The sequence below is a fragment of the Polypterus senegalus genome, chromosome 2 (genome assembly GCF_016835505.1).
Source record: "Polypterus senegalus isolate Bchr_013 chromosome 2, ASM1683550v1, whole genome shotgun sequence".
In the NCBI taxonomy this organism is placed as follows: Eukaryota; Metazoa; Chordata; class Cladistia; order Polypteriformes; family Polypteridae; genus Polypterus; species Polypterus senegalus.
The window spans coordinates 276,984,148-277,011,210 of record NC_053155.1 but is presented as its reverse complement, the minus strand read 5'-3'; the positions used below and the strand labels follow the sequence as shown (position 1 = coordinate 277,011,210).

Sequence of the window (27,063 nt, the reverse complement as noted above, 5' to 3'; positions counted from 1 at the left end):
GTTGCATGTTTTCATTCTAACCATCTTCTTCATTAGTGACCTGTTCTTGCTAATTAACTTCTTTTGCCTTAGCTTTAATTAACTTGACTCAGGTGTCTTAGTTGTCTCTTTTTCCTTAATTAGCAGCCAAACAATAAGGAGACACAAAACAAGCCGCCATATGAGCAGCTCACCAGTGCCCATCTCACAATATCTGAAAATAAAGAATGGTGAAGGTCTCAGTAAGGTTGATCACTCAGGTTACCACAACATTTTGATGGTGTTCTTAGAAAAAACAAAAAAATCAAGCTTTGGAAATGTCTGCTGTGGCAGAATGAGAGCAGCAAGAAGCCATGGAATTAAATAATGTGTTTAATTAACAGCAACAATAATCGGCTTCTCATTAAGAGATTGGTTGGAGTTTGTTAAGTTTGGCTGCCATTTAATGAAGAGATGAATTCACTCAGAGGACTGAATCCTTAAAAACAGGGCTATTAAAATGAAGGGGAAAGGAGTTAATTAGCAGTGAAAACTGGTCACTGATTAAGAAAAGGGTTAGAATGAAAACCTGCAGCCACTGCGGACCCCAGGCCCGGAGTTTGACACCCCTGCTTTAGACTAATAGATTAGGAACCATCAGAATTTAACAGGGTGGTCTTAATATACCCATGGGATCATTTAATATGATTAGTGGGATGTGATGACAAAGAACTGTTTAATGTCTTTTCTGTAAATGTGCTCGTCTAAAACATCTTTCCAATTTTAGCGAACAGTTGGGATACTTACCTGGCCGGAACACTCACATAATGGAAGGACTAAGGGAAGAAGCTTATACGGGGCAAAACCTCCCCCGGGATGACAGAGGTTCAGCCCTCTTGGCTTGCTACAGGGTCGTGGGTTTGGAGCATGGAAGCTTAACCCTGCTGGGGCCCGTGGACACTGAGGCTACAACCAGGGGGTGCATGGAGAATGGCTGAGCCCCCCTCAGCAGGGCTGTCACCACACCCGGAAGTGCAGCCAGAAGGAGAATACAGAACACCTGGAGCACTTCCGGGTGCTCTATAAAAAGGGGGTTGCCTCACTCCATTCAGGGAGACAGGGTTGGAAGGAGGTGGACAAAGCTTGTTGGAGGAGGAGGAGTGGAAGCAAAGAGGAAGAAAAAGAGAGAGCGAGAGAAAAGGAAGAAGAAGATAAAGTTAGTGCTTTGTACTGTGCTGTTTTGGGAAGCGAGGGAGAAGAGCTTCCCCACTATAAATAAACGTGTGTGTTGTGTCAGGGGTTTGAGGAGCAGTATGCCCCCTGGTGGTCACACAATGTTCTATCTAAAGTAATAATAAAATGGAATTATTACTTTTGTTCATTGATTTTGCAGCCTAGGCTTTGAGTCCACTATTTCTGTGTAATTTATAGTTTACAGCATTTTAGGGAATTCTGTTTTTGTTTTTCTCTACTTTGTAGTCTGCCTGACACAGTAACTCTGAGTACTTGCAGCCAACAAATTATTCAGCAGAAGAAATGCTACCGGGGCTCCTCTATACCAAAGACAATACGCATTTATAACGCCTCACTACGACTAACTGCCAAGTCAGAAGTTTTCTTTCTTTTTCATTCTAATTCTAGCCTTTATTGTCTTTGCCAACATACAACAAAATTTAGTGGCCACTCCCAAAATAACATAAATTTGAACATAGACATAAGTGTAATATACACATAAACAGCCTGTGCAAACTATATAAAAACATTTCCTTAAAAACAATAAAGTACAAAATAATTTGTATAAATAAACTTCATATGCTATCTGTAGAAAACCAGCCCATAGAAAAACAATAAATATAAAGTGCATGAAGAACGTTGTGCCCAAAAATAAGGCATTCTTCATAAATCCTCATTTTGGGCACATGCAGAGCCCTGTAATGCCTGCCGGAGAGAGAGAGAGAGAGAGAGAGAGAGAGAGAGAGAGAGAGAGAGACTTTATTAATCCTAAGGGGAAATTCACATAATCCAGCAGCAGTATACTGATACAAAAAAAATTATTAAATTATAGAGCAATAAAAATGCATGTAAAACCAGACAATACTCGCCTGGGTGGAATTGAAGAGTCGCATAGTGTGGGGGAGGAACGATCTCCTCAGTCAGTCAGTGGAGCAGGACGGTGACAAAAGTCTGTCACTGAAGCTACTCCTCTGTCTGGAGATGACACTGTTCAGTGGATGCAGTGGATTCTTCATGATTGACAGGAGTTTGCTTAGTGCCCGTCGCTCTGCTACAGATGTTAAACTGTCCAGCTTTATTCCTACAATAGAGCCTGCCTTCTTAACAAGTTTGTCCAAGATGAACAGATGAACTGAGTCTTTAGCTATTTTAGTAGCCCAATGGAGAAAACAGGAATGGTAGATGTCCTCCATTGACAGAATTTGAAGGCAATGATCTTTTGCGCAATATTTATAACTCTTTGAAGAGCCCTTTTATCTACTGCACAGCAGCTGGGTCTCCACACCATTTGTGATTCAGAGAGGACAATCTCATCTGTACAAGGACAACATAAGCTGTTCAGACAGATTGATTTTTTTTTTTAATGTTTAGAGAAAATAAAGTTACTGCTGTGCCTTCTTGACCAGTGATGTAGTGTTGGTAGTCCATTTAAAATTGATCTTTTAATAGAGTATTTTTTGGCATTGAGGAACAGGTTATTAGCTATGCCCCACACCTCATTCCTGCAGACAGACTCAATGCCAGGTGATGTTGTGTCTTCTGTGAACTTAACAATACTGTAATATAATGAGTTGGAATACACTCAAAGGTTCAGAGGGAGTATAGAAGGGGGCTCAGCACACAACCTTGTGGAGCTCCAATACTGACTACCAGAGTGGGCGATGAGTAAGGGCCTACTGTGAGTGTCTGTTGGTGGTCTGTTAGAAAGTCACAGATCCATAAGCTAGAGGACTGACTACTGCCCAAGTCCAGAAGTTTAGTGACCATTCTGCATGGAATGGCAATATCAACAGCTATAATTAATAAAATTTGTCCTTGCATGTCATTCCGGGAACTCACCAGTCATTCTGGTGTATATTTGAGAGGGGTTTGTTGTTTGTTATATTATTTATTTACTTATTTAGATAGATAGATACTTTATTAATCCCAAGGGGAAATTCACATATTCATTGAGTTTCTGTAAAAGAAAAAGCCAAATGTCCCCCAAGGAACAAATAAAGTGTTATATCTTGCAGTTACATTATATATTTAATCAATTATTCCAGGAACTGAGCTACTTCATTCTTGGTGGAGTTGTGCTTTGACATTGTTACATAAACAACATGAGGACAGTGAGCAGTTGTACTTTCATTAATATTATAATGTGACCATACCTGGCATTGTCAGGCCTACTTAACTCAATTCGGAGTCACAACAGGCTGGAGCATATCTCAGCAGCACTGGGTATAAGACAGGAACCTGCCTTGGAGGGGGCAGTAGCCTAGTGCAGGCAGGCAGTGTGGAGTAGCCATTAAGGCTTTGGACTTCAGAGTCTGGGGTTGTAGGTTCAAAACTCACTTACAAACCCTGTGTGACTCAAATGGAAAACCAAAAAGAAATAAAACCAATTGTGTCATAAATGTTGTATGTTGCCTTGGATAAACGCATCAGCTAAATAAACAAATGTAAATGTAGTGCAGGGGCCACTCATGAGCCCACCAGCCCATTTAGAATTGGCAAGACAAAAGCCAGGTATGGAATTTGAACCCAACAAATTGGGTCTGTGACCACATCACCACATCATGCTCAGAAATGTTGCAGGAATAAAAACACTAGGGCGGCACAGTGGTAGCGCTGCTGCCTCGCAGTTATGAGTCCCGGGTTTGCTTCCCAGGTCCTCCCTGCGTGGAGTTTGCATGTTCTCCCCGTGTCTGCGCGGGTTTCCTCCGGCTGCTCCGGTTTCCTCCCACTGTCCAAAGACATGCCAGTTAGGTGGACTGGTGATTCTAAATTGGCCCTAGTGTGTGCTTGGTGTTTGTTTGTGTCATGCGGTGGGTTGGCACCCTGCCCAGAATTGGTTTCTGCCTTGTGCCCCGTGTTGGCTGAGATTGGCTCCAGCAGACCCCCGTGACCCTGTGTTCGGATTCAGCGGGTTGGAAAATGGATGGATGGATAAAAACACTAACTGAACGTGTCACGTAGAAAAGGATTGTTAGCAATAATGTAAATCCAACATTCGGAAGTAGATAAATTATATGGCAAATGAGTGTGCGATTATGTTTATATTTTAAAATGTTCCCAGAATGACAAACAAGCACGGATCCTGAGTAAGAAGAATTTTTTCAAGTCTTCTGACATTGTGCCCTCCATGGATATTAGAACAGCAACATTCATATTTAAGAGGCAAATGTGTAGGTGGGGTACATGATGTCTTCTTTTATTTTAAAATATTTCTGTATTTTACTTGCAATAACATCTGATTAAAATGCCACCTTTTGAGGTCCCAACTCCCAATTCAGTTAAGTTTAAATATCAGAATCAATTAACTAAATCCAAACCTGGTACCATACCTGCTAGCAAATCTTTTATATGCGGTAAATGCACACGGCCTGTGATCCACTGACATCAACAAACTGTTCATTTCACTTTCCTAGTCAAACATTTAATCATAAATATTTCTCAAATCTCACTTTTATTTTATTTGCTGCATCCGTTTAAAGTAAACATATTTTACTTAGCAGGCAATTGTATTCTGCATCATTTATTACTGGCATGATGCAGATGTTAAATTATTCAGATAAATGAGTCATTTAGGATCAATGCTAATCTAAAATGGAGGTGGAACACTTTGACATGAAGTGTTCTCCAATACGATTGTTTATGATAAACCTGCCGCTGCTGTCCAAAGTACTTTTGTTCTTTTTTTCCAGGGCATGCATTACATGTGAAGTTGATTAGAAATAGATATTATATGTATAAACTATTTTCATAAATGTTAATTCAGCACAAAAAAAACATTAGGCAAAACACAAGAGTACAAGAAGTAAAGACTATCCAGGTTATGATTTTATATTTATTTTAAATACATTAATCATCGCCATTCCCATACTTGTAATGATCCATCGGTTGCTGCTGATAAAACTGTCCTTGGTTTCCAAGGATGCCATGTGTGTGCCGTAACTAAAGGGATTTCCCCATCATCCCTGTCTTCTAATACTGTGTGACCTTTATGAACAAACATTGGACATGCTTCAGTATCAGTGGAATGCCAGGATGTTGTGTTATAGATCTCTATGGATCCACTGAAACCTGGGACACAGAGCAGAAACGTAATGTTAAACAAATGAACACAAACACATATTAAAAGTAGAAACAAAGTAGACAAGGTTACAAGAACTACTAGGCATAGAAACAGTTTTTTACCTACTGCAGACACACATGTTTAAGCAAATTCTTGATTCATCTGTCTCTTCCTGATTTCTAGTCTCCTCCAATCAATATAAGTTTTGTTTTTTTATTTATATAGGACTTATGAAATATATTACTGGGATGGAGTACAATTCTGCTTTACTATATTGCTTTGTATATCTATGTTTACGGTATGTAATGTGATGGTGTCATGTATTGTATATTGTGTTCTTTAATACTATATACAGTAAATTGTTAACATGTGTAGATGTAACACCAAGAGAAATTTCTAGCAATTATGTTGCCTGGCAATACAGTTAAAGTTTCAGTTGCTAGCAAAAATACTCAAATATAATTTCCTAGAAAAAAAAGGATGTACCTACATGAAGTGACGGAAATTTTAAAAATATACCTACCAGATATGGCAATACTGTTATCCAAAGCAGGTGCCCATGACACATTCATAAACATATTTTCAGCTACTGGCGAGGGAATGCTCACTTTTCTTTGACACACATGTTTTGCCAAATTTCGCACATCTGATACGAAAATGTGGCCAGCAGAAGAAAGTTTTGCCACTCTACAGGGCACAGCATCTAAATCAGGTTTTCTCCTTTCAACTCCCATACACCAGTAGAAATCTTCAGCTGGCACAGCACATATATCCTGCGCTTCTACAACCTTTTGTTGTCTCATGTCCATTAACCACATTTGGCCCCTGACGGAGCAAGCGAGAAATACATCTTTGCTCAAAAACTCAAGGCTGCTTACTAAATCCACAGAGGCAATTCCTACAAAAAGAGAGGCAAAGAAATATCAGGCTCAATATAACAACACATACCTTTATGTTGTAATGATGGGTAACAATCTAATGACACGGTGGTGAGCTCTTCTGTCTCGCATCTCAAAAATCTCAAAAGACCAATAGAATGATTGATTGCATTTTGTGTGGGGTTAGCACATTCTAACATCTATTAGGATGTCCTCACACACAGAAAACCACTTGTTATAGTAATCTGTAACTGTAACTGGATAGGTATGACTATATCAAGTTGCATGCACAACTGTGCTCTGCAATAAACTAACAATATATTTAGGATTTGTTGCTACTTTAAAGTCAGTGAAAGTGGGATGTGTTCACTGATAAAGTGAAATCAGAAAATTGATGCATGGTGAAATATCTTAATGTACACCTTTATAAAACAACTTTTCCTAACAGTCTCTGAGAGGAAAATAAGTGAAACAGTTTATAACTACCTGGTAAAAACACATTTTTTGTAGACTCTATTTCAGTGACTTGAAGATTCTTCACATGTGTCCCATGCAGAACACAAGGCGATCCAGCTGCACTGGTAGCTATTTTGCTCCAATGGTTGTTTAGCTCTTCATTGTTTATACAGTTCAATAGCCTGATGACATCTAAAAGATTAAACAAACAGACAAAAATAAAAAAATATGCAATGGGAAAGGTGCTATATAAATAAAATGTTTTAATGTTATTATTATTAAATTGAACAAATTACACTTCAAATTCAATAAAAATATATTAATTACAGTACTTGTCAGCTCAGGCCCCTTCTTCAGGCAAGGAAGAAGGGGCCTAAGTTGCTTCAAAAGCTTGCATGTTGTAATCTTTTTAGTTAGCCAATAAAAGGTGTCATTTTGCTTGGCGTTTCTCTACATTCATAATGGCTAACACGGTACAACACCCTAGTACTAAAGTACTTGTCAGTAAAGTTGTTTTGGATTGGTGCTAAAATTTTGACTTCAGAATCAATACCAGCTTTTGGAACTCAGTACCACTACCAAAGCGGTATGAATGCAAATAACTGATGACTCCCCAATTCTCACAGCAGCCTCCCTACTCTTCCCAGCCTTGCCATACTCCGCAAATCAGTACAAGGAGCTTTTCTACCCTTGGAATTGCCAGACAGTTTAAATTAATATTTACATTCATAAACCAGGATTGACAAGGGGTATCTGGGGAGTGGGGAGCCCCATGGTAAATCGAGCTGGACGTAATGTGTAGATTTCATTGAAGAGCAGCAGGGGGGATGTGATCTCACTTATAAACAACTGAGTGTTAAGAGCTTGAAAACCATTTACTTCCATTACCAAAATTAATAAAATGCTGCTATCATACCAATTTAAAAATTCAGTTTTCAGTACTTTTTTAGTACTGGTATACTGCACAAACCTGCAGCAAATTTAACAGTGTTTTACTCATCATGGTCACATGTTGCACATTTTTTACTCAAAAACTACTCTGTATAGATTAAGATATATATTGAAAGTGTAATTAGACAAAAGCTCACCACTTGCATCAAAATTCTTTTACAATGTACATATACCTGGAATTTAATTAATAATTAATAATTCTTTTGCATTTATATAGTGCTTTTCTCACTTCTCAAAGCGCTTAGCAATTGCAGGTTAAGGGCCTTGTTCAAAGGCTCAACAGAGCAGAATCCCTTTTGGCATTTACGGGATTCGAACCGGCAACCTTCCGATTGCCAGTGCAGATCCCTCAGTATCTGAAGATAAAAGTTGTGTCCACCCCACAGTGCTTTAGGGTATAATGCTTACGGTTAAGATAAATGTGTCTGCAATTAACTCAATTTAAGCATTATGAAGACTTCTGAAATGTGTTCATTTAAGGGGGTGCAAAAGAAAACATATTTTAAACACATAATTAGATCCTGTGGATTTGGCCTTACTGTTTATTTTATAATTTCTGATGATGACATGTAATAACAATGGAATAGCTATTTCCTTGTGAAGATAAATACATTTGATTTTAACAATACTGTTGGCAATTTTTGTTTTTAAACAGCTCTCCAAGTTTATAGTATTAAAATATCTACAATATATGTTTGTGTATTGATGGTAATTCATAACAAAATGAATAAATAAAAGAGCAGATTAAATAAATGTTTAACTACAGCTAATATGCAATACAAAGAACTTATCTTCTCACCACTGTCATCAACACCAATCCGCCAAATCTGTAAAGAGTTGTCAGGTGGACCACTAGAGACTAACAGCCTTAATTTGAATAAAAAAAAGAAGAACCATATTAAAGAACTTCAATGCATTAAGTAAAAAACGAATTAGTAAAAATAAGAGTCTTACACATAAATGCATTTCTCTAACTATATTTGTTTCATTTTATTCAAAAAGCTAAACAAGTTTTAGTAATTAGATCTGGCTGATCTAATAGTGTATTACATAAATTACCTTGTTCCTTGTACATGTTTTAAGCAGTAAATTGGTCTCTCTGAAAATCCTCCATGTTCCACTTTAAAGTCTCGCTCAGGGCATAGACCCTAAGAAAGGAGAAAAACTCTATTAAATTAATATCTTAATAAGTTTATTTTTGATACATGTATACTGTAACAGTGCTGAAAAAAAAACCAGAATAGCTCAGAATATTTTAAAAAGACACCAGTGAAAATATCCTTACAATTAGGCAAAAGAAATGTCCAATAACATTTTATTTTCATGTAATTTTACATCCAAATATGTAAGAAGAAAAATTATTTTCAGCAAAGAATTCTTAAATCCCAAAGTCAGATGAATGAATCTACATCTTTACACAATAATTCAATTTACAAATATTTTCTAATTACATTAGAACAGACATTATTGCAAGAAATTTTGACAATATGTTCAATATGTTTATCTAACATTATAAGCTCATTAGAAAAAGAGAAAAAAAAAACAGCTGCAAAGATGTACTTCATTCAAAGGTTAACTTACTGTATATGCAATAATTTGTCTAAAATAAAGTGCTTTTAAAGTTAACTCCTTTTTTCTCTCTACAACCCCTAATTCTGTTAAAATTATCAATCATTTTGAGGTTTCTCTTTCAAAACGGCCAATCAAAGAAACTGATCATCAAGCTACTAAAATACTAACAGCCTGGTCACTTACTTCATCTCTCTTTTTTATGTCACTAATGATGATTAACTTATTTGAGAGTATCAATCGTGCAGGTCTCATGGCATATCAACCTATGGTACTGCACAGACTGGTTCATACTCTTTATTTTCACTACTTGTCTGACATAAGTCAACGATTTTATGTAATGAAATTGTCTATATCATCAATCTGTATCTTACAAACCAACTTATGAAACATAAAAATGCCTCAACACCGGACCCTAGGATAAGAAAAAAATACAGGGTTTTGGAACTTAATAAATCATTAAAAGACAAAGATGGCAGCACATCAGACTTTTAAAACATCAACATGCTGAATGCACAAATCAAATAAGCAGACAGACCTAAATTAGCTTATGTCTTAAACGCTGTTTTTCACAATATATTTGCTATTGGCTGGGATGTATACATCATTTAATTATTATTATATTTTACAAGCAACTCATTTAATTCAAGAGGAACCACTCAACTGACTGTGGTTGACCAGCTACTAGAGCTAACAACATCTCATCTGTCCTGATTATGCTACATTTCTCTTCTGACTTTGACACAGTCAATCACAATATCCTTCTTGCCACACCTCTCTGACCTTGGCATCACTGGGACTGCTCTCAGATGGTCTGAGTCCTACATCTCTGGCAGATCCTACAGTGTGTCCTGGTGAGGGGAGTTGTCAGACAACTGTTGTACCTCAAGGATCGGTGCTGGGTCCTCTCCTCTTTTCTCTGTACACCATCTTGTTGGGCCCCATCATCCAATTGCATGGGTTCTCTTATCAGTGCTATGCCGATGATACACAGCTGTACCTACTATTCCTCCCAGAGGACAATATGGTATTGGCTAGAGTCTCCGCATGTTTTAATGATATCTCAAGCTGAACGAAAGACCACCACCTAGTGTTCAACGTGGCAAAAACCAAGCTTCTTGTGATCCCATCCAGCCAGTCTGTTCACCTACCCATCCCTGTACAGTTTGGCTCACTGTCACTAACACCTGCCAGTCCTGTTCACAACCCTGGTGTGGTGATTGATGAGCAGCTATCTTTTTCTGACCACACTTCTACTGTTTCGTGTTCATGCAGGTTTGTGCTGTACAACATCCACAAGATCAGACCTTTTCTGACAGAATATGCAGCATAACTTCTGGTCCAGGCTTTGGTGTTGTTGCGTCTGGACTACTGCAACTCACTTCTGGCAGGAGTAGCCGCATGTTCTATCAAACTGCTGCAAATAATACAAAATACAGTGGCCCGTCTTGTACTTAAGTCACTTCTCTCTTCAGGTTGCCACATTGGCTCCATGTAGCAGCACACATAAAGTTCTAATCCCAGCAACTGAGTATATAGAGACACTGGTGAAATGCTATGCTCCTTATCGCCAACTCAGGTCTGCCAGGGAAGAATGTACAGTAATGCCACCTCTATATGGCATTAAATCTCAACCAAGACTCACTTTGTGTGTTGTTCTGAGTTGGTGGAATGTGCTGTCCACCTCCATCCGTACTGCTGAAGCAACTGGAGACCCATCTGTTTTGTTAATATCTGTCTAACTGAAATACATTATATTCTTGGCTATTTATGTGTAATTGGTTTATTGATTGTAAATGTATGAGTTATTACATCTTTTCACTTGAGGCAATCAACTTTTGTTACTTGTCTTATTACACATGATGAACAAACAGGCCCTAGCCTAATGTTACTCGACTGTTTACCTCTTTTGTAAGTTGCTTTAGATAAAAGTGTCTGCTAAGCAAATAAATATAAATGTTAAGTGAATGATGGAAAATTAAATTAACAAATGAAAACCTTAATTGGTTGTCGTATCATAAATTCTTACTTGAGCCTTATGCAGAGAGCTTTAAATTTACTGTTCTCAGAAAGAACATTTTTTTATTTTCAGACTAATATATGAAAAGTGAAAGACTCATAAATGTAGTATTTACCTGAAAGGTGCATCTACATGTTGCAGCACTGTAGAACAAATGGGAGGGTGTCATACTGCTGAGCTTTCTTTACTATTTCTGCATCATTTACACTGTGTATTTACAGAATATAAGTATTTTATGTGTGTTGCTTTTTTTTAACCATTACACATTATTTGCCTTATATACAATATATTAATGTTTGGAGTTTATATGATCTAGTGGAATTTTTACACCAGTTACCAAAATGCACTTTTTATTTACCTGATCTTCCTTTGCAAATAGTTTCTGTGGTAAAGTCAGCTCCAGAATTTCACTTTTACCACCAGATTTGAAACCAGCCACACAAATACCTATTAGTACAAAAGAATTAGTGAAATAAAGCTGACATGGCACGGTGTATTGGTCACGAACAGTTAAGATGTATTAAGCAAAGGGGGAACTAAAATATACAGTAAATGAAAATAGAAAATTCTCTTAATTCATATGCTACTTGAGTTTTCACCTGTGATCCAGTCAGTAGCGTAAAGGCAGGAACAAAAGATGGTTAAATATATAATAAACAAATTGGAGGTATACAATGTTACTGTTTTTAAAAAGACAAATAAGATCACAAGAATAGGACAAAATTTACCCAAGTGTGTTCCAAGAAACTAATTATTATACAGTATGTACACCACATAAACTTTTAATCACTAAATATTGAAGAAATTCCTTAACACTAGATGCAAGCTGCCACTGTTCCATTACATAAAACCCATCAATATACTTATGCTGGTGTGTTTAGAAGGTGGAGATGGGTTTTACATATACTAAGGAATTATTTTAGTAGTGTGAACTACATGATATTAATTGCCATTGCTTTTTAAATATTTTGATAAAATATCAGATTTGAGGCTGGTCTTCATAACTTAGAGATTCAGACAGGAGTGTACTGTACAGAATGCTGCAGAATTAACTTTAGCAAAAAAACAATATATTAAAGACAATGGACTTTAATGAATTACTCAAAAGAGGGGTCCTATGATCAAATGAATACCATAAAACCTATCAGTGAATACCATAAAATCTATCTGCAAATGTCAGTAAATTTGGTAGCTCAGCACACACACTAGTATTGTGATCCACACACAAGGAACTGGACCAAGTTTAGGTTTGAGCAGATATGGTAAAATGACATTTAGTGTAATGTCTCACATTGGGGTAAAAATTTTAGGCATTGATTTCAAAAGTGTGTGTGTGTGGGGAAGATGACTCAAGATTTTCAGAAATACTTTGAAGCTGTAGTAGATTCATTGCTGTCTAAATTCATGAAATGTAGAAAGGACCTTATAAAGTTTAATAGGATGTTAAGGTATAAATACTGTGTGTGCTATATGTCAAGATAAACCACATTTAAGTTTATAATACACCTGTAAAGATACATCAGGAGGAATATTGTGTGCTGTTTTGGTCTAAATATTTAAAAAAAAAACATAACAGTATTAGATATAGTCCAGAGATTTGCTACTGGGCCTGATTAAACAAGCAGGGATAATTTATAAATCACAATCTGTGATATTTTGGAAACATTAGAAGAATAAGACATGATGTGGTATACTGGCCTGAATGATTTAATTTGACAGTGCAGTATTTCTTGTAATATAATCAGCTGTTTTGCAAGGTAACAAGTCTACCAAAAACATTTCTTTCCGTTGTTCATTTTGTATGTGCTCCTAATAAGTAATGATTAAGTTAATGTATACCATGTACAGGGTGTAGCATTTATGTATACATATCTCTGAGGAGCAAACGTATTACCCACCTAGTATGTGAAGCAAGAAAGTACTAGAAAATAGCAGATGAACTACTGCTTCCATAGTCAGGTCTCCAGGACAGGGCAGAAAAACCAAGACAATGCCTCAATAAATATAAATTAAGCTAAGCAGCCAACAGCCCATCTGACAGGAAGGGAGCTGAGGGCCGCAATCATTTATTTTATCTAGTGTCTCTCTATAGTGAACACTATTCCAATAAAATCCTTACAAACTTAGAGTAATGCTAAATTGTTAAAATAGTTATATGTATTACATCTGGAGTACAGTCAAGTTAAGTTACTTTCTCAATAAGACACAGAAAGTCACATGTGGGAACTGAAGTAAAAACTTTATTATTTAATAAAGCCAAAAGATCACACCTGTTCGATCAATGTGGCCGAGGACTAAGCAAAGACATTTTTTGCATCCTTTCATTGTATTCCATTTTAATTTCATGTTGTGCTTGCATGTTTTCCACACACATTGAAATCAACAACATAGTATTTGAAATGGGTGAAACTATGTGTTTTTACATTGTTTTGTAATTATTTACATTAATCATAAATATCAAAAACTGTAATGTAAAACATACGCATTTGGAGAAGTCTGGAGAAGTCTACAGACTGTCACAGATTTGTTCATGAAACTACTTTTATACTACTTTTAACTATTTGTTTTATTAACACATAATGTTTACATTTTCTTCTGTAGAAATAATTTGTCATTAACATGATACCAGGAAATAATTCTTTTTAAAACCAAATACAGAGAAAGAAAGTGAGATTTACTTTTTTCCCCAGTCCACTCAATGACCTTTGTAGGATCCTGGAGTTCAAATGCATGCAAACTGTTGTAACTACAAAGACACAAAAAATAAAATCTACATTAATCTTCAAAAGGATATTTTACAAAAATGTAAAAAAAAAAAAAACAGCATAACTGAAAATGATTCCCCCACATGTACTTAAAATAATTAAAGCTAAAAACATCATGTTTTTACATCATATTTTCAATCTTTATTCTAACTTTCAATATGAACATTCTTTATATGTGAAACACAGAAGTAATCTTACTGAATTCTGGTGCATTTCTACTGTGTTCATCATGACACTTCCAGAAAACCCAAGTTTGCAAAACACTTTTATGTTAACAAGTGGACTATTCTGATAAAACACTTTTTTAATAATAAAAAAATGACATTCTCATTTATAAAAACTTTTATGAAAAGGAAGTGGAACTCAATCCTCTCAATTACTTTGCATAGATAATAACTTAATTTTTCCATTCTTATATCCAGATACATTTTTAAAAGTTGTCACTGCAATCTGAAACAAATTACAAAGTTGCATAACTACAATTTCTGCAAAGATGTACAGAGGTTCTTGGCTTGCAGGTTAAATAAACTTCACAATTATTTTCCTAATATATTTAACTCAGTATTTAATGGAAGAAATTCTGCTGTGGGTGGCACAGTGGCGCACTGGTAGCGCTGCTGCTCGCAGGTAGGAGAACCCGGTTCGTTTCCCGGGTCCTCCCTGTGTGGAGTTTGCATGTTCTCCCCGTGTCTGCGTGGGTTTCCTCCCACAGTCCAAAGACATGCAGGTTAGGTGGATTGGCGATTCTAAATTGGCCGTAGAGTGTGCTGTGTGTGTCCTGCGGTGGGTTGGCACCCTGCCCAGGATTGGTTCCTGCCTTGTGCCCTGGGATTGGCTCCAGCAGACCCCCGTGACCCTGTGTTCAGATTCAGCGGGTTGGAAAATGGATGGCTGGATGGAATTCTGCTGTGTCAGCTTTAAAAATGCCTTTGTGAATTTTGAAAAGAAAGATTCATTGCCAGTGTAGTCTTCTCTATTCAAGACTGTTTAATGTTCCTCATGCCTGTCAGAGTAAGATATGCACTTATGCAGAGGGATGCTATAGATATCACTTAAAACAATAATGAACATTTGAATGTTACATATTATAAACATGTGTTGTTCATCTGTAGGTACTGTATTAACAATTCACAAGGCTGACATTTTCCTTTTATGTTACAAAATCACAGTGAAAAGTTCAACAAAGTGTTTTCAAGTAAAATATTAAACTTTCACACCAAGTAAATAATGTTTTGTTCTCAATAAAAGGTTTCATATTAATCATTCACATAAAACATGCTGTGACCCTTCTTCGTCTCACCAGTTTTTGTTTTTTTTTTTGCTCATTTATTTATTATAGGAAGCTATTTCTCTTCAAGCACAAACACTTTGTTACCAGGCAGGCTTCTTTTACAGTAATTGTGAGGCAAATCACTGTGCCAGCAAAGTATTAAGTATTTAAAGTTTGCATGTTCATGCGTAAAAGACATGTGTGAACACTACAGCTATCAGATGAATGAAGCAAGCTGGCATGTTCACCTGTCGTTCAGGTCTTGTTTTGTGATCTAACCTTCACAGTGCATTAATACATTTAGTAATGCTGCAAAATACTGTATACATAAAACAAAGTAAAACTGCATATGTAATTTATCACACCGGAGCACTGATGAACAATTGTGCAATACGCAGCGTAAAATAAAGCACCTATGTTCACCTAAAATAGACGATTGACGTTTCAATTCGGCGAGGTGCAAAGCTGAGCTGAAACGTTTATGGCATTTACGTTACGCCTGCCAGTCGCGTTTTAGCCGGGCTGCCGTGTCTGTGTACTGCAGGTATCGGTGTCGTAGCTGCTCTGATATTCCCCCAAGCGTTACAAAAACGAAAGTAACGGTTAGTATGATTTCACTTCTAATACTATTCGATTGTTTTAATGCAACTAAACAGGGTACAACTATAATGTAATGTCTTTGCATTAGCAGATGATGTTATATTTCTTACAGTTTAATTGACTCAATGAGCCAATCGTCCAAAAGCTCATCATTGCTAAGGCTGTTCTCTTCCTCCTCCTCCTCCATCTTGATATTCCGGTGTATTCAAACTGGCTTTTCCCGTCCGTCTCTGACAAAACAGGCAGGAGGTGCCGTCTTTTTCTACGGTGGCCGAGAAGCTTAGAAAGTCTGACAGCGTTTTAAGAAAGAACTTTGTTTACTTAGGGCTAGTCTCGCTAAAACATTTTAATTAATATTTTATTTTATTAACGAATTGCAAAAGTACAATGTATACATAAAATATGTAACAAGACAAAACATTTACAACAATACAGCAAAATATAATTTCCATATTTCCACAATTTTGTAATTAAACAGAGCACACAAGAAGAAACAAATACAAGAGACAGACGAGAGAACGATAAGAAGAAAAAGGGGTTAAGGAGTCGCTTCATATAAATTTAAATTATTAATAATATTTAACTTTTTCCGTAGTTTGGGTATATTTACACTTGTGAATAAAGAACGTTTCTAAAATGAGGACATTCAATAAACACTTTTAAGTTTCTTATCCTACGTTAAAATCAAAAAGATCACATCTTTTCTAGTAAAACGACAGAGATACGGAATTTCTGACTGCAGCCAACTGAATAAATCATTCCAAAATGTATTACTATAATGGAACGAGAAAAACAGATGATCCGTGCCCATAATACAGAATGTGCAGTTCGGTCTCGCTAAAACTAGACGTATCCAAGTAGTATTGCGCTTAAAATTGGGTTGGAACAATTAATCGACTCACTGAATGTCACATCTCTAAACCAATCCAAAGCTACACGAAGGCGGTGCTTAAAGTGGGGGCGGCGATTTTAAACTGCAAAGATTAGCGCGCTGATAGCATGTTGCCCCGCCCGCTCCCACCACACAACAAACGGCGATCTCGTTAATCTGGGCTGAAATACAGGAAGCCCCTGTCAATGAGGAAGAGTCGAAAAGTCTCCTAAAAATCCTTTTAGACATTTAAACGTGTGTCGCTCGTGCGGAGAGCACATTGCATGTCTTAAAAAAATAAACATAACATGTTGCAAGGGAAACACTTTCTGCAGCATCAGAATGGTAAAAGTGTACGGTATGTTGTGCTCTCAGTCAGCTTTACGTTAGTGTAGGAGTCGATGTAATCAGTGACTAATTTCTGCTGTTAATTGAATTATTTTCCTTTCATTTGTTTTTTTTTTAAGTTCCAGTCCCCTGAGTTGTGTTTTTCCTCTAAAACAGAAGAAAAAAAAAGTTAAATGTGAAGTGAGCCAACAGCTGACCAGTAAGTTGGGGCCTCAAACTCAAACTAATTTCACTTCCAACTAGTTTCCAAATTAGCAGCCAATTCTTGTTGTTAATTAAACCCATTATTGAATTTGATGGCTGGTTGGTGCTTTTCAGTGGCATCAGTGAAAAATATTGAGGAGGCATCTCATATAATATTAAGGAAATATTAGGACATTTCTTAATTAATTAAGTTAAAAATTTAAGCAAAATGAGACCTTTTATTGGCTAACTAAAAAGATTTCAATATGCAAGTTTCGAGGCAACTCAGGCCCTTTCTTCAGGCAAGATGTAATACAGAAACTGGAGTTCCCTGTGTTTATATACACACACTAGGACAAGAAACAACACTGGTAAATCTTTAAGTGAGAAATCTTAAATGTAAAAAAGTAATAACACCCTAGTACTACATTAATTAATTAATTAAGAAATATAAAGACTTAAAAAAGTGTAATATAATGTAGGTATATTTAATTGAATATAGAGTTTCTTTGAATGTGTTTTTGTATGTCAAATATTTAATTTTTGTGTAAGAGGATGACACTGAAAATAAATAATTTCATAAACATGCATTTTAAAAATAAAATACTGGGTTAAATGTTTGTAGGTTTATTTCATTCAATAAATATTTAATGCAACATAATGTAAACTACTGCTGCATGGATTTTTTTATTGAGTCTGCACCTCAGGAGAAGTAGACCTTTTATTATTTTATGTGGTATTTTCGTTAAAGTGTATGATTAAGTTTAATTATAGAAAGCACACACTGAACTGTATTATATCAGTTCAACGTATTATTTTCTATGTTGCATATGGAATGATTTTCAATTAATAAAAATGTTACTTTAATATCACTTAAATAAACTAAAAATTTCCTGTTAATCATATTTTCATAGCAAGCAGTGACTGCCTGATTGTAAATTTGTCTAAGGGGGCCAAGCCTACCTTGTATTATACTGTACACTGCATGTTATGTACATTATGTTTACTGCACTGCTGACAAACCTATGTAGTTATAAAATTGCAGAATAATTCATTTCAGTTAAAACAAAAGTAGCACATACTTAACATAGAGTTGGCTGGCACAACTTTCCAAACAGAATTTCTTCGTACCTTCTTGGCTGGGATTGGCTCCAGCAGACCCCCGTGACCCTGTGTTAGGATATAGCGGAGTTGGATAATGGATGGATGGATGAATGTACAGTTTCAATTACTAGAAGTAACAAACACACAGAAAGTTGCTGTCAGCCCAGTTGCTTCCCAGCTACCCTTTGTCATTTCAAGGACAGGATGACAACCTGCAATATGAAAGTGTACTGTTTCAAACCATATGACCAATAGCAACTGCTTTTAAAATTTGTAACAGGAGCTATAACTCATCAAATGGTTTGAAACTGTACCCTTTCAAATCAGAAGTTAGAATCCTGATCAAATTTGCTTGCTGCATGGATTGGTAAATGCCTTACAGGAAGAATTTTTGAAAAAAGGATGACGCTTAGGTTTTAGTAGGACTCTCCATGCTCTGAGATCCATGGGATTATTCACCCACTTCACTCAGTTGCTATGCCTCTGTGTCTGCCGCAGTAGGCATTTTCAAAACTGTTGATTTTCTTTTAGTAATGGCACCATCAAAATATCTTGTGGACCTGAGTAGATCCGCATTACTGAGACATTCACCTTTCTTTATTTTTAGATATTGTATGATGGACACTTTGTTTGGCTGCCATCTAAGGAAAAAAACAGAAGAGTAAAGCATTTAAGTTTGAGTAAAGAAGTGAAGAACAGGATAGCAATATTCTTATTTTAGAGGTATGCCTTTTGGCCCCAAACAGCATTCTAAAGGAAAGCTAATCACTGTTTTCAGCTTTACAGTATTCCAATAAAAACAATGTCTTTTGAATGCCCCATTCCAAGAACCAATTTTGTGTCTCTCTCTCTCTCCTTAGTTGTACAATACATGCTTTGTATCATGGTTTTATGATTTTTGTCTGATTTCCTAGGTCTTCACCTTAATGATTAAGTCATTTGAAAAAGTTTGGGGACCCCTCTCAGCCTGCATAATACTTTACTCTACTTTCAACAAAAAGGATAACAGTGGTATGTCTTTCATTTCCTAGGAACATCTGAGTACTGGGGTGTTTTCTGAACAAAGATTTTTAGTGAAGCAGTATTTAGTTATATGAAATTAAATCAAATGTGAAAAACTGGCTGTGCAAAAATTTGGGTACCCTTGTAATTTTGCTGATTTGAATGCATGTAACTGCTCAATACTGATTACTTGCAACACCAAATTTGTTGGATTAGCTCGTTAAACCTTGAACCTCATAGACAGGTGTGTCCAATCATGAGAAATGGTATTTAAGGTGGTCAATTGCAAGTTGTGCTTCCCTTTGACTCTCCTCTGAAGAGTGACAGTATAGGATCCTCAAAGCAACTCTCAAAAGACCTGAAAACAAAGATTGTTCAGTCTCTTGGTTTAGGGGAAGGCTACAAAAAGCTATCTCAGAGGTTTAAACTGTCCGTTTCAACTGTAAGCAATGGGATCAGGAAATGGAAGGCCACAGGCACAGTTGCTGTTAAACCCAGGTCTGGCAGGCCAAGAAAAATACAGGAGCGGCATATGCGCAGGATTGTGAGAATGGTTACAGACAACCCACAGATCACCTCCAAAGACCTGCAAGAACATCTTGCTGCAGATGGTGTATCTGTACATCGTTCTACAATTCAGTGCAATTTCCACAAAGAACATCTGTAGGAAGGGTGACGAGAAAGAAGCACTTTCTGCACTCACACCACAAACAGAGTCGCTTGTTGTATGCAAATGCTCATTTAGGCAAACCAGATTTATTTTGAAACAAAGTGCTTTGGACTGATGAGACACAAATTGAGTTATTTGGTCATAACAAAAAGCGCTTTGCATGGCGGAAGAAGAACACTGCATTCCAAGAAAAACACCTGCTACCGACTGTCAAATTTGGTGGAGGTTCCATCATGCTGTGGAGCTGTGTGGCCAGTTTAGGGACTGGGGCCCTTGTTAAAGTCGAGGGTCAGATGAATTCAACCCAATATCAAAAAATTCTTCAGGATAATGTTCAAGCATCAATCACAAAGTTGAAGTTACGCAGGGGTTGGATATTCCAACAAGACAATGACCCAAAACACAGTTCGAAATCTAAAAAGGCATTCATGCAGAGGGAGAAATACAATGTTCTGGAATGGCCGTCACACTCCCCTGACTTGAATATCATCGAATATCTGTTGGATGATTTGAAACAGGCTGTCCATGCTTGGCAGCCATCAAATTTAACTGAACTGGAGAGATTTTGTATGGAAGAATGATCAAAAATACCTCAATCCAGAATCCAGACACTCATCAAAGGCTATAGGAGGCGTCAAGAGGCTGTTATATTTGTAAAATGAGGCTCAACTAAGTACTGATGTCATATCTCTGTCGGGGTGCCCAAATTTATGCATCTTTCTAATTTTGTTATGATGCATATTGCATATTTTCTGTTAATCCAATAAACTTAATGTCACTGCTGAAATATTACTGTTTCCATAAAGCATGTCATATATTAAAAGGAAGTTGCTACTTTAAAAGCTCAGCCAATGATAAACAAAAATTCAAAGAATTAAGAGGGGTTCCTAAACTTTTTAATATGACTAAATTTATTAAATTTGTGCAAACTGTAATCATATTCCCCATCATCTTTTACCCAACCCAAATTGAGCAGGTTGGTAATTCTTCAGAGTTTTCAATGAGAAATAAAATGATTCCCTAAGTTAAACGTGTAGATTTAGATTATTTTTCATTTTTGTTTTATATGAATACTATTTGTTTATTTTTTTCCTAAGGCCAGTTTAACATTTGACTCTCTGTTGGTGATACTATTTCAAAAAAATTTCAGATTATGCCACCTCCTTTTTAGCATACGATTGAAATAACTGGATTAATGGTCAGGCCGTTTCTTACCTGCCTAGAAAATCAGCAGTCAGTACTGAGTTTAAGGACCTATGATATGCTCTTTCACTGGGGTCTTGGTGGAGAAAAAAGTAAAAAGGAAATATTCTGGTAAAATGTAGTTATGAAAATAAATGGAACAGACCTTGTTATTCAGAACCATGCCTAACCTGAATGATAACAAATGTTACAGTGACAAGCACGTATTATACCCTACAGCTTCCAAGACAGATTTTGTATGCCAGAAAATGTGAATGGCCATGACTACAGTAATACTGAAGGTACCTGTGTAATACTGAAGGACTGTGGAGACATACAGATCATCTGAGACTGTTAAACAATAAACATTGGTAAAATTAGAATGACATGTTGGCACAGTGGCACATTTGTTTTCTTTGTTGTCTCATAGTTCCAAGGACCTGGTTTTGATTAACAGCTCTGCCACTGCTTTTGAGGATTTTGCATGAACTACTTATATTCACTTGGGCTTTCACTGCCTACTTTACTTAAGTTCCAGTTAATCACAGTTTGCTAAAACCAAACAAATTGCCCTGTGAGTGACAGTGCCTCATGTGGGGTAGGCGTTCCTCTCCAGGGTTATCTCCTGCCTTGCACCTAATGCTGTAAGGATGGGTTTTTGGGCCCTTCCTAGTAATATAAAATGAACAGATTAGTTTTACTCAATCAGCGTACAACTTAGGTGATACCTTTGACACCAGTCTGTCTTTTACAACACCCTAAATTATATCACTATCTCAGACCTGTTTTTCCATCTTAAAATAATGGAAAATTAAGAGAGCTCCTAACATCCTGGAGGATGTTGAAAATTCATTCATCACTTTATGTCTAGCCGTAGTTCTTAATGTGTATGTGAAGAGACTTTATAAATGAGAAAGAAGGAGTGGTTCAAGTCTGAGTCTAAATCAAACAGAAAATGCATTTTCCTAATTTTAAAGAAAGTGCACTATGTTGGATGTTAAAGACCCATTCACTTTTCCTATGTACACAGTTCAGTTGAAGTGGATCTTACTGATATTCAAGTCCAAAGGAAAAGCCTTTGTCAATCTAATACAGATTCAAGGGAAAAGCACAATATTAAGGATAAACATACTTGTTCTGCACCTACCACTGTTGTGTCTAATTGTCCATTTTGAATTGAAGCTCACCTTCTCTTCAATGAACCAAATTATGTAGTACTTTCAAGCATGCCATCACCCACCTGTCCCCTTAGGGTGAAGAATTAATCTCCAGTCTTGGATATAATTAATGCAAGCATTTGTTTTTCATGAAGAGTTAAAAGGTTTATTTTGTAATTCATTACAGTAACTTTCAGAGGTTTTTCCAATTATTAGCCATTATCTATCTATCTATCTATCTATCTATCTATCTATCTATCTATCTATCTATCTATCTATCTACTGTACATTTCAGGGTTTTTTTCTGACGATTTCAATAGTTTCTGGGACCCCAGGCTTTTTACAGCACAAGCTTATGGCTAGTATATATATATATATATATATATATTTATTAATCCCAAGGGGAAATTCACAATGTAGAGCTGTCAGGTAATTAAAAGGATCTACTCTGGGCATCTCTCTCCTAGTAGGTTTCATTTTGCCAACATGCTCACATCGTTTGTGCATTAGTGGCAGGAGAAAAAGTAAAAGGGATACCATTTTTCCGATGTTAGTGGCTAAGCGACTTTGTCTTTCTTTTGAGGTTTCGTTTTGCTGACGTTACTTGTGCAAAAATTACTTACTCAATAATAGCTTCTATTTAAGAAAGTGTGTTGAAACAAAAGCCTGCGGCCATCCAGGGATGAACTTGAGTACCTTTGGTTTCAGGAGTGGAACCGGCAGGCTTCAATGATCCCAGACTTTAAGTGCTTAGTGCAGGAAGATTCAATGCTATCATACTTAAGTTGGTATACTGTATTTGTCTGAAAACACATAATGAGTGAACCTGCAATTGAATATAGACTAGCTCCATCAAACTATTATAGAAGCTCAATAAATATTTATCCTGTGCAATCCAATATGGCCTCTACACCACTATGTCATTGTAATTGTTCTATTTAAAACAACAACAGAGAACAAGAAACAAAACACAAAGAAAAAATGAAATTCACTACAGGTATAAACAGCACAGCTTTTCGTAATAGCTAGAAATATAGTACAGATAAAAAAACAACAGTGAGATACAAACTCTGTGCTTCTGTTTTTTAAATATGGATGTGCTCAAGAGCTAAAAACGTTCTTAATAAATTAAAAAATCTTGCCATTAGTGAAAACTGTTTCTGTACAGGTAAGAAAGGTTGGCAAATGTGGTTCATACAACAGCAAAAAAAAAAATGAAATCACAATGCTGACACTTCGCAATCAATTTTTATTTTATAGAGAACATTCACACTAACTCATTATTGTAAAGCATTGGCTTGGTTGTTCTGATTTTCAATTTACAGCCCAAATAGCGGTGCTAGAAATCATTTTAGTCTCTTTTTACAGCTGGTCTAATGCCTGTGTAAAGTCTTATAATTTCATAAGAGGACCATTTAATTTGCTGTTCTGTGTTCTGAAAAAAAAATGCATGAAGCCCATTTATTTTAAATCATCTTTTGATGCACAATATTCCTAAATCCACACATCTGACACTCATGTGACAATACTATATATAGCAATGACATTTTACATTCAAAAAGACCCTTTAGCCCTCGTGTGTATCAAAATGTATGCTCTCGTAGTACAAGGTAGGGAGCATGCACTGATGCAGCATATTGCTGCACCCACCACACAATGAAACACCTGAGGACCCCAAATTAGGACGCAAATGCAGCTGTGCAACGAGTGACACCTCAGCACCACACTAGCTCGAATGGAATGGAACAATGTAAGCGTTTCTACAGTCCAACGTCCAAGCTTTCCCTTCCAGGTGGAGGACCTGCATGCAGGTTAACATCATACAGGACGGAGCAATTTCAGGTTAAGGACCTTGCTCAAGGGCCCAATGGAGTGCAGCTACCTGTGGCATTTTATGGGATTCAAACCCTAGCCTCAAAGCCTCATTTAAAGTGCACATTGCCTAAAATTTTCTTAGATTCATAATTGTTGGTACAATAATAAAATTCAAAACCCTAGTATATTTTAATCCATCAGTTTATCTTTCTCTGATTCATTTTCTCCATTATAGATGTTAGGGATGCCAGGGTCAACGACCCGGCCGGGACGCCGTGAGGGACACAGACAGGCAGACATGTTGTGTTCAACCACCACACGTTTTTATTTACAATTAGTTACAATATAAGTGTCACCCAGACACTAAATAAAGTCAGTGCACAAACCCCAACACAGTCCTGGCCACTCAATGCCTTTCTTCGGGCAGCCTCCACACTCTCTCTCATGCCTCGTCCATCTTCCACCCGACTCCAGCCTCGAATGAAGGGAAACGGCCCCTTTTATTCTCTCCCGGATGAGGTCCAGGTGGCTCCCGGCATTCCCTCATTGGACACGCCCCAGCTCTCCAGGTGTCCTTCCTAATCTTCCCCCCAGCACTTCCTGGTGTGGTGAAAGTGCTGAGGGAACAGGTCCCCAAGGCATTGGGGCACCTCCTGGTGGTGACCACGAGCCCCTGCAGGGTGGGGCTTCCATGCCCTTAACCCGTGGCCCCCAAAGCAACCAGGAAGGCAGCCCCAACGTGATCCAGGGTGGGCGCAGACCCACATTCGGTTCCTCGTGGCGTCCCGGCCGGGTCGTTGCCCCTAGCATCCCTGACATAGAGTTTTGAGGAACAGGCATATCAATTAAGACTCATACAATTGCTGGGTAGCGTCCGTTGTCCATTTCAGGGTACACTTAAACATCACTCTCTTACACTAGGTGACATTTGCCTAGACAGCCAACCTGTGTATTGATAATGGAAGAATGTCGGATTATGAGGGAAAACGTCTGCAAGATTAGAATATGTATAATTTGCACAGACTATCACAACATAGATGAAGTGATCAATCCTACCAAATCACAGATTCCAAGTTTATGTGAGCAGAACGCTGCATATGTGTGAATTTCACTACATGTACCTTTAGAGCTGCTACTCCCAAATGCACCCAAAATCAACTACATATTTTACTACCCATAAACTCTAAGCTGTGATGGTGCACAAGCACCACAAATTACTGTACATTCAATTCAATCAGATTTTTCAATTGCAAATACTTTAATTATTAATTATTTAGCAGATGCCTTTATCCATGGAGACTTTCAAAGCAAGTTAAATATATACAAGAATGAAGGTGTAAGCATCAAAAGCAACAGAGAACAAGATCAAAAATGAGCTCAAGGGAAAAAGAACAACTATATAATGATACCTGAAGCGAGAATACTACAAAAATCAGCATCCTTAATTATTTATCTTTTCAGCAGCATCTCCCCTGTAGGAGAGAAACTAAGCAGCTCCAAAATATTGAATATAAAGATGTTGTTGCACATGCGCCTTCAGAGGGCTCCTCTGCAGGCTTGGTGAAGGAATGTAATAACCCGCTAAGACAAGAGGGGGGGCTGCCATTAACTTTGTCTTTCCTCACAGCGCTGAGAAGCTGCCTAATAAGGGCACCTAGCTTTGCCCCTTCTGGTCCGACCACCATAAACGATTGGTGTCCAAGAAGAATTGTCTTTCAAGGCCAGAGCAATCTGCAAGGCAGAGCACTATATCTTTACAAAGAAGAATCCAAAGTTCATGAGAAACCCCAGACTGGGGAGCAGCACAAAATCACACATTTTCTTTTCATTGTTTCGATTAGTTTATTTTGTCTGGTGATGAATACTAGGGATGACCCAGTTGGCATCCCAAAAATCTTTCAGTTTTGAGACTGTCATTCCACAATTGATCACAATGTGTTTTTAAAAGACACCTAAACACATATAAATTGGGTGCCATTCAAGTGTTTGAGTATATTTATTTTGTCCGATAGTGAAAATTAGTGATAATTCTAATTTGTATTATGTTTAATTTGTATCTGTATTAAGGACTCAAAGTTCATTCACTGATGTCTGAAGCTGGGAATGGTAACACTTGCTCCTTGAATAATAAAATATAATACTGTCTTTCCTTTCTAAGATTAATGCATTAAAATCATGCCTTGAGAAGGATTAAAAATTGGCCGTGAGCAGTGATCTTTTTTTATAAAGGCTACTTTAATATATTTTGCAACGTTACTAGGGCAGGTTCCTAATTTGTGCCCATAGCTGCAAAATTTTTTTCTCCAAAATCCTGAACTGAATATAGAATGTAATGAAATTTATATGACAGGAAACAATCTGTATGTTGATGGGTAACTAATGGTTTATTTCAATAATCTGCATTAAAATTTAAGATCGTTGCAGTCAAATACTGTATACTGATGAGACAACCCCTATTTCTGTTTAATTTCATTTTAGTATTTTCAGTCTGATGATAATCTCAATCTTTAAATTAAGCTCCATGCTCTGAAATTTCCCTGTCAAAATCATTTCTTTACATTTTTCACTATTCACTTTATCGATTGATCACTGCAGCACTGTTTCTCTTTAACAAGGCTATTATTCCATCATGTATTGACTCACTTCGGCATGCTAGTAAAAATAAGTATTATTTTTGAAACCAAATACTTAACAAAATTTTTATAAACAGGGGGAAAAATGACTGTATGTAAGTGTAAGTAAGCTATATTATCATGTTTAGATGTCAGGATAAGAGCAAAACAATATTACTGTATGTACATTGGAAAGATAATTCTAATCCTTTATCTAACTTAGATTTGATAATCTTTTTACCTTGGCGAGATAATTCTAATCATTTCTTTATTGCAGATATGATAATCTCTTCTGCAATCTAGAAAACATTGACACTGACTGGTTTGGATTTTATAAACTGAATAAAAAAAACAGCATA

At 36.8% G+C, this 27,063-nt stretch overlaps 1 protein-coding gene across 2 annotated transcripts; it reads right to left on the bottom strand.

Moving 5' to 3' along the window:
• Window positions 1-5,003: 5,003 nt before the first annotated feature.
• Window positions 5,004-15,989, bottom strand: wdr73 (WD repeat domain 73). 2 transcript variants are annotated; one of them, XM_039745622.1, is made up of 8 exons: window positions 15,871-15,989; window positions 13,804-13,871; window positions 11,484-11,572; window positions 8,596-8,684; window positions 8,336-8,403; window positions 6,616-6,777; window positions 5,775-6,149; window positions 5,004-5,259 (listed from the first exon to the last, which is right to left on the bottom strand). In XM_039745622.1, the coding sequence occupies exons 1-8, from the start codon at window positions 15,945-15,947 to the stop codon at window positions 5,042-5,044; spliced, it is 1,146 nt and encodes a 381-aa protein (XP_039601556.1). In that variant the 5' UTR covers window positions 15,948-15,989; the 3' UTR covers window positions 5,004-5,041. The 2 variants fall into 2 exon arrangements, with proteins under 2 accessions (XP_039601556.1, XP_039601557.1); XM_039745623.1 differs by lacking the exon at window positions 11,484-11,572 and having other exon boundaries at window positions 15,871-15,980.
• Window positions 15,990-27,063: the final 11,074 nt, after the last annotated feature.

Excerpts from the sequence above, each read along its gene's own strand:
- wdr73 (XM_039745622.1), bottom strand. The coding sequence starts at position 15,947 with ATGGAGGAGGAGGAGGAAGAGAACAGCCTTAGCAATGATGAGCTTTTG. Across the intron at positions 8,404-8,595 it reads AAACATGTACAAGGAACAAG|GCTGTTAGTCTCTAGTGGTC; the intron begins GTAATTTATGTA and ends ATTCAAATTAAG. Across the intron at positions 5,260-5,774 it reads TAACAGTATTGCCATATCTG|GTTTCAGTGGATCCATAGAG; the intron begins GTAGGTATATTT and ends TCTGTGTCCCAG.